The sequence below is a fragment of the Miniopterus schreibersii genome (assembly GCF_964146895.1).
Source record: "Miniopterus schreibersii genome assembly, chromosome: 12".
Classification (NCBI taxonomy): Eukaryota; Metazoa; Chordata; class Mammalia; order Chiroptera; family Miniopteridae; genus Miniopterus; species Miniopterus schreibersii.
In genome coordinates, this window is record NC_138112.1 from 21,905,802 (window position 1) to 21,919,874 (window position 14,073).

At 37.8% G+C, this 14,073-nt stretch overlaps 1 protein-coding gene across 10 annotated transcripts in view; it reads right to left on the reverse strand.

Moving 5' to 3' along the window:
- Positions 1 to 14,073, reverse strand: part of CEP295 (centrosomal protein 295) — a 46,210-nt gene that overhangs the window by 3,874 nt on the left and 28,263 nt on the right. For 8 of the 10 annotated variants that reach the window (XR_014000048.1, XR_014000049.1, XM_081154671.1 and 5 more), the window contains 8 exons: positions 10,268 to 10,420; positions 7,386 to 7,489; positions 6,521 to 6,620; positions 5,877 to 6,125; positions 4,738 to 4,877; positions 3,365 to 3,545; positions 1,956 to 2,617; positions 533 to 664 (listed from right to left, as the gene is read on the reverse strand). Coding sequence is in view for 8 of the 10 variants with exons in the window: in XM_081154671.1 (XP_081010797.1) it covers positions 533 to 664; positions 1,956 to 2,617; positions 3,365 to 3,545; positions 4,738 to 4,877; positions 5,877 to 6,125; positions 6,521 to 6,620; positions 7,386 to 7,489; positions 10,268 to 10,420 (1,721 nt within the window). In the remaining 2 variants the exon portion in view is untranslated. The remainder of the gene's footprint in view (positions 1 to 532; positions 665 to 1,955; positions 2,618 to 3,364; positions 3,546 to 4,737; positions 4,878 to 5,876; positions 6,126 to 6,520; positions 6,621 to 7,385; positions 7,490 to 10,267; positions 10,421 to 14,073) is intronic. The other 2 variants (XM_081154672.1, XM_081154674.1) reach the window with 2 other exon arrangements.

A 14,073-nucleotide genomic window follows, 5' to 3' on the forward strand; every position in this document is an offset into this window, starting at 1 on the left:
GCCTGGGTTTCCGGCTCAATCCCCAGTAGGCGGCATGCATGAGGCAGCCGATCAACGATGTTCATCGATATTTCTACCTCTCCCTCTCCCCTTCTCTGAAATCAATAAAAATGTATTTTTTTTAAAAAAAAAGAATACATGTATTTAAAAGGAGCATTTGAGATCTTGTTCCCTGGCATGTGTCACCAGTTTGGGCTCAAACTCATAAAAATTAAAATATATTTAAAATATTTAGGACTATTACACGCTACAAAACAATGTTATTTAGGGGTTGAGAGGCTTTTCCATTTCCTGTCAGCTGTCAGTTCCTGCTGTGAGCACATTAAGCCTCTCCTATTCCACTCTGTAGCTACTGCACTTGCAGTAAACCACAAAAGTGGAGAAGGAAATTTGTTTGCAAATAATTCTAATGAAAGAAAAAAATGCCATGTGGAAAGAAAAATGAAAAAACTAGTATCCTTTTCTGTTCCCCAATTCTCAGCTATGGGATACTGTATAAATAAGGTATATTAGTGAGAGCTATGATATTTACCTGAAAACTTTTTGTCTCTTTGTTTTCTTCTAGGGTTAGGTTTGCAAAATCCATTTCAGCAATACTGGTATCACTGGTGCTTATTAATGTAAGTTCGGGTTCTTCCATTATACCACGGCCAGACTCTGTCTCCTGTGCAGTAAAATTAATAAGGAAACCGTGTCCAAAAATAATAGCCTTAAACATTCAAGATGTGAAAATAATGTACATTATGGAGGAAGAACAACAGAGCACAGCAGTGCACCCCCACTTTCAGAAATACTGAAGAGGATTCAGGGATGGGTGAAATGTAATTGTCTGAAAATATCTTCTGCAAGGATTACAAAACTAAAGGATTGCAGGGCTAGGGAGATAAGGTTATTCGGGACTGAAGAACCAGAAGGTATAGCCTGTCTTAAGGGAGCAGCGCTAATGGGCTGCAGGCAAATGTAGGCCATTGCTGCCAGAGTAATTTTTTAAGGGAAAACACTGAACGAGAATTTACAAAAGCCAAATCTCTAGATGTTGCCCTTATTTTCAGTCTCTACTATGACATGCTTATGTGTGGAAGGACAAACAATACTATATTCAGATGATGAGTTGAAAGCAAATAGATCAATGCAGCAATTTTCAACCCGTGTGTCACAAGAAATTTTAAGACATGCAATACCTGACTATTTAGTCAGGGGCAGGCACTCTTTCCCCTTAGGTTGTCAAATTAAAAAATGACAACAGCCAACACAACAATAGCCTTCTGGTGCGAATGAATCTAAATTATACCTATTTTTTTGGTCAGATCAACAAAAAACATTTTGTTGTGCCACAGAATTTTAGTAATTAGTTTATGTGTGCCATGAGATGGAAAAGGTTGAAAATAGCTGGATTAATTCAATGCAGTACAACGAGGTCAAACACTGAACATGCTGAAGCAGAGGCCGGCCACCATTCCTCAGGGAAACTGAGAAGGGATATATGCACTGGGAGGAAAATCTTTTGTAAAATTCAGAGATCTCCAAATCTGGAGATTTCTGATAATTATGAGATTGACTATCAGGTATATCAACAAGCAGCTCTGCTGTTTCTCTTGAAATCTGTTTCAAAACTCTCTCTGGATTTGGACTTTTTATGCCTTCTGCTTAATATTTTTTGTTGGGTATTATTTTACCCTCCCTTCCTGCCTTTGACTAAATTAAAAATATTTTCTGTTTTCATATTTCTTTTTATTTTCTGCTGTTTTGGAAACTGTTTTATTTCTACTCTATTAATAATTACCTTTAATTTATAACATGCATACTTAACTATATATATGTATACAAGTATGCGTGTATATATATGTTTTTGACCAGTATCTTAACAAAATAAAAACACAAATATTAGTTTAAAAAAAAAAGTCATCTTAGCAAACCACTCTAAGTGCTGTTTAGACAATACAGATTTCACTCACCCAGACTGGAATAGAGCTCTGTAGTGAAAATGATCCAGAACTGAAAAAGAGCTCTGACTGTGATGGCTGAGATAGGTTTGGTATGATTTTTGGAGTTTCTGCTTTAGTTGAGTCCTCAAAATACTTTTCATTCTGAATAGTTAATGAATATGGGATCTGAACTGAAGTTCCCATCTCCACTGTTCTTACACATAATTGTGAGTCAATTTCCTGTACATGTGGATTTACATGGAAAATTCCACAGGTTTCACTTTTATCTTCTTTAGTGAGTCCTTGACTTTGTAACACTTTATCAACCCCTCTTTCTGATAGTTCTTCAAAGCTCAGTCCTTCTTTTTGGCCTTCTAATTGGTCTTTCATGGAGCACTCGCTAGAAGTAGAACCACATGGAGTGCTATGCGATAAATTTAACTGATGAAATACATTAGCCTCAGCAGATGAACTGAAGACTGAACTTTGCAAATATCCTACAGAGAGCTGAAAATGAACATTTTCCCCCTTATTTTGTAATATTTCAGTAGGTTCACAGGAGTAGTTCTGATTTTCCATGCCTTGGGAAGAATCTCTTGCTTCAGTGCTAAAAATACTTGGTAGATTAGCATGCTGGCTTCCCGCTTGTGAAGAAAATTCTGGCAGAAGCTGTTGAAAAGGTTTTTCAGATCCTGCAATAAGTTTAAGAAATCAGTTAATCATCATATGTTATAAAACTTGGATATAGATACAGTCCCTAATACTTTGAGCAAATTACAAAGGTTATTTTAAAATTTTATTTGCAAATTTAATTTTAAAGTTTTTAAATGTTTTCAATAACTGGTTATTTTTTAAAAGGTGAATATGAAACACAGATAACACAACCTAATTTATCCAGGAAAAATAGCATTGTCCCCTCTCCATGAAATTAAATCATAATTCCTCTCTTGAATATAAAACTATCTTAAAGAGTTCCTACAATTTTAGGAGAGAGTTGATGTATGTAAACATAAATAGAAAGCTAAAGGATGGTCACAGTGATTTTCAAATAACTCTACTGCTCACATCATGTATCTTCTCTTATTATTTGATAAAAAAATATGGCTCTTCGACACAATGAGATTTTCCTTCATAAGAGAACCAAATATTGATGCTGTTATAACAGAAGACTTAAAACGTGCATGTGTATCTCGTGTGTATTTATGTATATATAGACTTTGTACAAAAAGTTTTAGGATACTTAAACTGTTGGCTGTAAGTGTTGAGGTAGGGAAGCTTAGCAAGAGGCAGAACTTTATCAAGTTCGCTACTGTGAAAATTGCAAAGTGAGCATATATTACCCTCTGTTATTGAAATGAATACACAAAGAAACAGAATGAGGCAGAATTTCCAAGAAAAATGTATTGGGTTTTAACCTTTTCCTAACTTAACATACATACCCTCAATAATATTTTCTGTGCCAAAACTCAGAGCTGCAGTGTGAGCCAAGTTAGGGTCAGGTTGCTGGCTCAGGCTTGTGTTCAGAGGAGAATGCAGGCTGGCCCTCCTCAGTGCTGTGAAGGAAGCTGTACTTTTGGAGGATATAGTTGCATGGTGGCTTTCACATGAAGCATCTGAGCTCTGATGGAAAACAGGGAAATGCTGAAATGCTGATTATGCATTACAAGTAGAGTCAATAATCATGTTCCTTTGATATTACTCTTTATTTTTATTAAATATATCTTTATTGATTTCAGAGAGAGGAAAGGAGAGGGGGAGAGAGAGAGAGAGAAACATCAATGATGACAGATTCATTGATCGGCTACAGCCCGCAACCCGGGCATGTGCCCTGACCGGGAATCAAACCCTGATCGCCTGAATCCTAGGTCGACGCTCAACCGCTGAGCCATGCCCGGCCGGGCAATATTACTCTTCTTTAATTGCCACTTGACTATCACACGAATAATTTCCTTACTCAAAACCAATTCTTCCATTTCAGTCGATATGATATGAAAGAGACTTTTTAAAAGATTATTTACGAAACAAGTTACAAATTAACCAGACTGAGTTTAGAACATGATGAAATCATTTTCTGATAAGCTGGAACTATGTACAGCAGCCCAGGATGCCCAGATGTGGAAGTAGAAATACCCAGGTTTGAATCTTAACTCCTTTACTGGGTAGAAAAAGATTTTTAAAATTTTGCAAAATTATGTTTACTTGAACTTTTTAAGGCTGAATTCCATTAAAGTAAATAAACAAACATAAAAATATTCTCAAGTCTTTTGTGAGTCATTTTCCCTAGCTGGAAAAAGGCTGATAGAACAAAATTCTAATGCAGCTATTTTCTTTTTTTTTAAATATGTTTTTATCAATTTTTTAGAGGGAAGGGAAGGGATAGAGAGAGAGATAGAAACATTGATGAGAAACATCAATCGGCTGCCTCCTGCATGCCCCTACTGGGGACCGAACCCACAACCTGGGCATGTGCCCTGACCAGGAACTGAACCAGCAGGGCGACCTTTTCGGTGCATGGGACAATGCTCACTCCACTGAGCTACACCACACCCACCGGGCTAATGCAGCTAATTTCAATCTTGGCTCCACATAAGAATCACCTGGGGAGCTTTAAAAAAAATGCTAATATCTGAGCACTCCCAGAGATTCTGATTTAATAGGTCTGGGGTGCAGTTGGGCACAGGGATTTTTAAAAGCTTTCCACATGACTCTACTTGGCAACCAAGATTAACAACCACTGTTCTGTTCTAACAGAAGAAAAGATGACAAACTGTTCTTGGAAATTCAGTGAAATGAAGCATCTACTTCAACATACCTGGTAAATGTCTCTGCTTTCTTGAGAAATCCCAGAGGATAATGACAAATCAAAATCTGGCTGTGGTTCTAAGGGTTTAAACAGCTGACAATGCAAGTTGGGGAAAACGTATTCCAGTTCTGGAAAGTCAAGGTCAACTGCTGGAATTTTGAGGAAAAAAAAGGAATTTTTATTTTTAAAAAATATATCTTTATTGATTTCAGAGAGAGGAATGGAGAGGGAGAGAGAGAAATAGAAACATCATTAGAGAGTCATTGATCAGCTGCCTCCTGTACGACCCCCACTGGGGATTGAGCCTGCAACCCAGGCACGTGCCCTGACCGGGAATTGAACCAAGATCTCCTGGATCATAGGTCGATGCTCAGCTGCTGAGCCATGCCGTCTGGGCAAGAGGAATTTATTTTTAAAATAAAGCCTAGAAAAGTAATACTAAGAACATAAAAATTCGTAAGTAATTCATAAAAGCTTATTTTTAGGTAAATCCCATTCAACAAAATTCCTTCCATTTTTTTCATTACCAAAGGTGTTTTCAAATTAGGTCCTATCACTACTTACTTACATTGTAAAAAACATGGAAGACACTCTCAATGACCAAAATTTGACAAGTATGTCTCCATTTATACCAGGCCAAAGTTTTATGAGGTTAATTAGGCGTAAGGCCATTATGATCATTGCTTTGCTATATGCTTTGTTATTCTCACTTAGCTCATTTCAGGTCAATGATCAAAAAAAGAAAAGCTGAGTGTCACTATGGGCCAGACATTGTACTTTATGTACATTATCTCAATCTCCAAGATCCCTCTTTTATAGATGAGAGTATCTTGCCCATGGTCTCACAGCTACTAAAATGGTCAAACTAGGAGTCGAATCCAGGTCTGCCTGATTGGCACTATGGCCCTCAAGCTGTTATAGCTAACTTTGCAACAGTAAAGGAACATCTGCTGAACTCTTCTTCCATGTGTTCTTCTGTGAGTCTAACTGGTTCAAGTCCCCTCTCTCTCTAAGTGCCCTCAACACTGTCCATGGCATACCTGTGCTGCAGCAGGCCATGAAAACATGGAGCTCAGTCACTACTCAACACTAAAAAGGATAAAGTTAAGTTACAGTTTATATAAAGTATTGGTCCAAAATAATTTTACCCTGCAGGTCTGGTTTTTCAGTCATCAAACTTGCTTCATTTATGTACTTGTCTATTGTCTGCTGAATGTGTGCTTGACCAGATGTAAATTTTTCCACTGCAGGTGACAGAGGTTTATGAACATCCCAAGAGTCCTGCCTTTGATCAGTTACTTGTGCTGGAGGAACCGTAGAACTTAAAATAATTGCTGCTGCTTCTTTGCCAGTTGTAGATTCTTGATCCCTATGGTCCACATGCTCTGAAAATGACTCTGCAAATTGAGATTAATGAAAATATTTAATGGCTGGGTACTTCCTTAGAGAAAAATTTTGGTGAGAGACATAGCAATATACATTGATAAAGGATCAGTGCAACCAAGAAATATGCTTCCCACTGAATAGGAAAATGTGACATTAGTGGAAACTTCTCAAAGTATTGTTGAGGATCCAAAGAGCATCCTCAAGGGTCTGGAAGATTGTAATTTCCAATCGTGTTTAGAATATCATATTGTCCAATATTCTATCAGGCATAAAAACTGTACTTTTGCGATTTAAAGAAATAATCCCTCTCAGTACAGCGTGAAAAGCAATGCTTACTCTCACTACTGTACTGCAATTGTACTGTGCTGGTCTTCCAATTTATTTACAGACATTTTGACGTTATTACCTGGATCTGTAAAGCTCAAATCTGTGTTTTCATTACTTAAGCTCCCAGTAGAAATAGTTATTGAAGATAATGGCTCATGATAAATGTCTTGTGTTTCAGCCTAGAAATAAGGGGAATATTAGACCACAATGTAGGAAGTAATATCTAGAAAAAACCCAAACCACCAACATCAGCAGTTATCAATTCTGAGCTCAGATCAAGTGTAAAAACTTTCATAATTACAAAGGTCAGTACTCAAACCTTGTCATCCTTGCTCAGAACTGACCAGCCTTTCATACACACATGTCCTCACCCCCAATCTCATTCACCCATCAAGTCCTCAGTTATCCACTGTCACCTCTATACACACACACACACACACACACACACACACACACACACACACACAGAGTTTTAAACTACTTTATACTTTGCTTCTCAGAACTATAGAGATCATGCATCAGGTAGACTGGAAGGTCTTCTGATGCTCAGATTTGGCTATTTTCATCACTGATCCACTTCAGTAGGAGCAGATCTCAGAAAACACACTCTTTAGTACAGTGGTACCTTGGTTTTCGAATGTACTTTGTTCTGGGAGACCGTTCGAGTTCTGAAACATTCAAAAACCGAGGGATCAATAACCAACAGCTAGGCCTCAGGACCTTGCACTCAGCAGAAGCCGTGTGGCATGTTCAACTTCCGAGGCGTGTTCGAAAACCGAAGCATTTATTTGTGGGTTTAGGGCGTTCGTAACCCAAAATGTTTCTCAATGGAGACGTTCGAAAACCAAAGTACCACTGTATTTCACAACTTCTGTGAACTAAACAAAAAAGAATATAAAGCCAAAGAGCTCTAACAATGTAGTGCACACTAAGACATTACTAACCTTATTATCTGGCTTCACAGCTGGACTCAGGTATGTATGTTCTTCTCTGTCCACAGCATAACTTAATACTGCATGATTCTCAGCCACAGCCTCCTTGATGGTGACTGAAATGGGGGGAAAAAAAGATTTGGATTATGATAAACCAAATTCTTAGCACTAGAGGGTATCATTTCCTGTTTTCCTACAATTTTCTTTCATATTTTGCTTTGTAGAGTTGCCTTATCTTAGACTAAAAAACAAACAGAAAAAAACATTCATTTTATTATTCAAACATTTACTAGTCAGCATAATATACTTTTTCCTGGAAAACTAGTTGTCAGCGTTACTCCATGAATAAAACTTTTTTTTTTAAATCCTCACCCGAGGATATTTTTTCCATTGCTTTTCAGAGAGAGTGGAAGGGGGAAGAGAGAGAAACGTCGATATGAGAGACACACTGATTGGTCACCCCCCGCACGAGCCCCAACTGGGGTCGGGGAACAAGCCTGCAACAGAGGTATGTGCCCTTGGCTGGAATCGAACCCAGGACGCTTCAGTCCACAGGCCAACATTCTAGCCACTGAGCCAAACTGGCCAGGGCTGAATAAAACCATTTGAAGAGAGCCCTATAACGTACCCAGAAGATCCTCCGGAGAGATGAGTGAACAGGGTAGCGTCTGAGTAGTGGTAAGAAGCGAAAAATAAAAGTTGGAGAAAGGAGCAAGGTCAGTCATTTAAGACACTGAAGAATTCAACAAACAGGTCCCTGAAAGTAGCTGGAAGAAAAATGACTGTCATTGCTTTGGAAATGGTTCACTGGGAGTAGGGACCCATTAGGAGGTTCCTAAAAAGGGGAAGTAACATTATGAAAAAAGGTCTTCAACACAGTAATCTTCCCATGCTATGAGGAAGGCAACAGTTCTTCCTTTCCTTCAGGAGCAAAGCCCCATTTCCTGCCTTACGACAAAAGCAACGGGTACAGAGCTTGAAGGTAGCATTACCACCTAAAAGCTATTACAAAAGGTGAGGTGATGAGGACCTGAATAAAGTGGTAGGTAGGGAATGAACACTCCCTTCTAAGAGAGAACAATACAAACCTGGGGATGATTATGAGGAGAAAGGCAGCCAGAGAGCAGGAACTGATCTGGCACTATCTATCAGCTAGACCTTTGTGTTCTTGTGACACATAACACTTCCACAGAACACCACTATCAGAAAAGGCCACTCTGTGACCACGATGGATCAAGGCAAAAAGCAGACCATGTGCTCTCATCTCTGAACAGAGACAAAATCACGAATATAGTCCAGACCACAAACACAACTAAGCATCTCATCCTGGCTAATATGGTGACTGCTGCTTCTTTACCAGTTATAGCTTTAATCAGCCTCACTCCATTATTCCGACCTCATGAATAAGAACTTTTTAGGTACCCCAAAACAGAATTACCCTGCTCCCTGATACCATCCAATACTACTAATAAAGTTCCATTTCCTTGAATCTTCCTCAAAATCACCTAATAGAAGCCCAAATCTTACAGTAAGTCCTCTCATTTTGATTTTACTGATTTGAGTGAGAGAGAAAGAAAGGGAGAGAGGAAACATCGATTTGTTGTTCCACTTTTTTATGCATTCATTGGCTGATTCTTGTATGTGCCCTGACCGGGGATCGAACCTGTAACCTTGGCATATTAGTACGACGCTCTAACCAACTGAGCTGCCCAGCCAGGGCCCAGTAAGTCTTTCCTAATACCCTCTTATTGAGACTCTCACTGTTTCCCACAGTGGCCTTCTTCATTACAACAAGTTAAAACTCCCAGCTTTGTTCAACCACAGGTGCATTTCTGGTAGTCTTCAGCTAGAGAGCATCAATGGGTAGAATAAATTTATCCTTTAGCTAAATCTAAAATAATGATATAACAGTTTTACTTTATGTGTTAAAAACTATAATTCATTGGAAACTATATCTTCTGCAGTTACTTCAATTTCCAATTTAAAAAAAAATGCTGAAGTCAATTTTTCTGTAAACCCTTAACAAGAGAACAAGTCTCTCTCATCACTTATTCTATTAAACTAGAGATGCAACTAAGATAATCACTCAAGTATATGTGACAACTAAAATAAAAAGGAATCTGGTTAGAAAAGGTAACTACTTAGAATGTGCTTTAGAACTAATAAAGCAGTACTAGAACTATGCTTCGTATGGTTAGTAAGCATGCTATACATGTGAAACAGCTTGTTACATCCATGCATAAATTAATTAATACTGGTTGTCTTTGGGTGGCAGAATTAAGTGATTTAATGTTTTTGTTTTCTTATAACCCTCTTTATTTTCCAAATATTTAGAAGTAAACAAAATAGCTCATTTAGAAAGCCACATGTAGAATTTTTTAAAGATAGTATTTAACAGTAATTAATTAAATGTGAATTGTTATGAATAGGCTTAAACACAAAATTTGTAGAGGTTGCCAACTATAAAAACCTCATACCTTCAAATACTTCCTACTAGCATTTATTTAGTGAAACAATTGAAAAGCAAAATTAACTATTCTTTAAATAAACTTCACTTCCCTCATTCAACTTTTTCTGTATAGAACACACATTTTTTTAAAAATCTACAGTTGAATAAATAAAATAGAAAGTGAAACCAAGTCTCCAAAAAAGGTAAACCTGTACCAACACTTTGGTGATGATCATCCAGACACTTTTCAATGCATTAACACAGATTTCCCCATCACTTAACACGACACAGAATCGCATGGTATGGGCGCACCATAATGATTCTACTGCCAACAATCACTGAAGTTATTTACCATTTTTTATTACAAACAGCACTACAATAAATATTTTTTGTCCACACACCCTTGTGCACAGAAATTCCACTTTCAACTTCTTTTATCTCTCACCTGCTTTATTAGAGTCGTCACCACAGACATTCTCCTGGGCAATCGAGTGAGGATGAACAAATGGGTCACGGTCCAATGGGGTCCCAAGGAAACTTTGTTCTCGACTTATAGAGACCCTCACGGGGTCTCTGTCTTGATAAAAGTCTGTTTTACCTGGTAGGGAAAACGACTTGTTAAGACTTCTACTTACGTTTCTAGCACTAGCCAAAACTAAAATAGCAATTTTGATTATGGGGTAAAATTCTTAACTCTTAACGACTTTATGTAGCAAGAAAATAATAACTACTTATCTTTCCCATAGGCTTTTAAATTATTTTACTTCAATTTTACTGAGTTTTTAATGGTATACCTACTTAATACCAGATAATGCTTCAGTACTGAATCACAGGAAAAATGCCTGGAGACTTTACTAATCATTAATAGTACTATGAGATATCTCTTCATAATACAAAGTTCAAAAATAGCCACAGTTAATCTGTGGTATGAGAAATCAAGAGCAAGATTAGGACAGAGTATTACCCTGGGGACAACTGAGTGGACAGTAATGGAGAGGGTACAAAGGAAGGGCTTATGTAATTCTAAAACATTCCAATTTTTAACTAGGGTGGTGTTTACACGGGGTGGTTATTACAGTGATAATCACTGAAATAAACACCTATGATTTATGCACTTCTCTGAATATTATATTTTGCTACAAAAATAAAAACAAGCAAGCAAAGGAGTGGGAGATTCCCAACTGTAGAAGCTAATTTACTGAGAACCCCACAAAATTTGGGAATTAAAGGCACCAGGTATTGCAAAAGGATGGTGTGTGTCAGGAAACTAAAAACTGGGATAATGTTTAAAACTATGTACTTGGAACAGATCCCTCCCATCTAGGGACATCCCTGTCCTTCAACATCATCGCCAGAAGAGACTACAGATTTAGTCTCTGAAGGAACTGAATCTAATACATTCTGAATTCAGGGGGATCAGGCACTGAAAGGTGCAAGGGTAGAAGGAAGAGATAGAATGCCATTAAAAAAATCAGGGGTATTAAAAGAAAGTCTGCATCCCCCAGATCCCCCAGGTCTGCTAGCAGCCAGGCTTGTATCAGGCTTGAAGGTCTGTCTTTGAAGAACTACAGATACTAATTTGAGGGTCCCCAGTGAAAAGCCACCTTTTTCAGTGAAGTTCAGCAGTACATAAGGCCCCTGCCTACAGAATTTCCAATCAGCCTTTTAGCATCCTACTCCAATATGCAAGCTTTTAGAGAAACCCTCTAAAATACCAGTCAGAAACAACAAAAAAAGAAAGAAAAGAACTCAGACAAACACAGAAAATATAGGAACCCAAACAAACAAAAAACTATACACACACACACACACACAGGAGGTAATATTTTGCGTCCATGAAAATAGCAGGATGCTATGAAAAAGAAAAAAAATCAGGAAAAAGAGCAAGCTTTTAGAAACTACAATTTAATAGTCAAAATAAAAATTCATAAGAAAAGTTAAAAGAAAAAGTTGAGGAAATTCTCCCAGAATGCAAAGTTAAAAGAAAAAGAAATGAACTATAGAAAATTGGAAGATCAAAACAGATTAGTGCTTCTCGACATTACTTTCATCATCATCCACCTAAGGAGCTTTTAGGCTTTTAAAAAACTTGCCTTCTCCCCTAGCCAGTCTGGCTCAGTGGTTAGAGTGTTGACCCGCCAACTGAAGGGTCGCGGGTTCAATTCTCATCAACTGCACGTACATCGGTTTTCAGGCTCAATTCCTGCCCCAGTCGGGGCTCTTGGGGGAGGCAACTAATCGATGTCTCTCTCTCTCTCACATTGATGTTTCTCTCTGCCTCTCTCCAACCCTTCTGCTCTCTCTCTAAAAAAAAAAAAAAATATCAATGGAAAAAATATCCTCAGGTGAGGATTAACAAAACAACAAAATGTCTCCTAACTCCATGAACTTTTAATAACTATAGATATTAAAGACTTTTTCACCTCCCCAAGAACCAATTTTCATCCCTTTTGGAGGCAATAATACTGTTGTTAAAAATGCATGATACAGGTCATCCAACTTTTTTTTTTTTTTTTTAATATATCTTTATTGATTTCAGAGAGAGTAAAGGAGAGGGAGAGAGAGAGATAGAAACATCAATGATGAGAGAGTCATTGATCGGCTGCTGCCCGCAACCCGGGCATGTGCCCTGACAGGGAATTGAACCCTGATCGCCTGGATCCTAGGTCGATGCTCAACCGCTGAGCCATGCCCGACTGGGCGGTCATCCAACTTTCAACTAAAAGATATTTCACAGAGAAAAAGGTGTGATCTCAAATTATATCAGAGGTATTTAATAGAAGTATTAGTGTGGGAAGACAAACATTCACCAGAAGCTTTAAGCAAATGAAAAAAGGAGAAAATTTACAATAGGAAAAGTTTTACAGTTAATATAGTCACAGTATACTAGTTGTCTCAACAGTGAAAAAATAGATCAGCATGATGATAATTTAGCTTATATTTTGCTAAAGTCCACTGCCAATACAAGGAAAATACAAGAAACACTTAAAGACTTATAAAATGACTGCCTCTAGAGAGTAGATTAGGAGTAAGGGGTGTTTAGGGCAGGAAGAAATGCTGTTTCATGTTCTAACCTTATGCCAACCCTGAAGGGAGGAACAGGATCATGAGGGGCCTGGTAGGTGAAGCTAGGACTAGACTTAATTGGAACTTATTCCTCTAATCAAAGGGAGACTACTGAAGGGTTTAAAACAGGTAGAAATAAAGGGAGATTACTCTGAATATGTCATGTGAAAATGAATTAAAGCTAGATTGGAACCAAGGAGACACTGGGAGATATAGCAGCCATTCAATAAAGAAATGATGGTGCGAATTAAATGAGTGGTAGTGGGAATGGAAAGATATGGACAGGTGCCAGAGCTGATCAAGCAGAACTGAGAAGTTGTGATTTACTGGGTGTCGGAGAGGTAGACAGAGTGTTAAAACTTACATCTGGGTACAATTCACCGAAAAAAGAAGGCTGAAAGATAAGGAGTGGAGGTGAGGGAATAGTATAAAGCTTTCCCTTTTAGACATGAAGACATTATGAAACCTTGAAACATGACTCATTAAATTACAGGAATCGATGAGAATTTCCCAATGCTCATTGTGAATTAGGGAAAGCATCAATCAATTCCTGCTGAAGTTGTGGTTTGCCAGATAGTGCAAAATAGAAGAAAAACCTCCAAAGCCTAGTAATGAATAAAATAATTACTCTATGTTATAAGTTCTATAAGACATAATAAGAAAGCAGAAAGGGGACTGATTTTTAAGAATTATTCTCAATCTCTACCTTCTTTAATTCTTTCAGCCAAAACAAAGATACAATATTTTATGGCCAAAGACCAAAATAACTAATACTAACATTGTACTTCCATGTGCCTTTCTACTGACAAAGCAAATTTCTCTCTTAAAAAGGATTTACTTTGATAAATTTGATCAATTACACTATTTGGCAAGTCTGAAATCTAAAAATAATTATGAAATTCAAATAGGGCTATTTACTAAGTATCTCTGGGAGGAATTTTTCTAGATAATTGGATCTAGGAAAAAGTACAGTGAAGAAATACAGCTAATTGTCCTTAAAGCCAGGACAATTAGTTAATCCTCACCCGAGGATATTTTTTTTCCCTTGATTTTTTTTAGAGGGAGGAAGGAGGGAGGGAGAGAAACATGGACGTGAGGACACACTGATTGGTTGCCTCCCACATGTGCCCCAACTGAGGCTGGGGATCAAACCTGTAACCCAGGTATGTGCCCTTGACCAGTAAT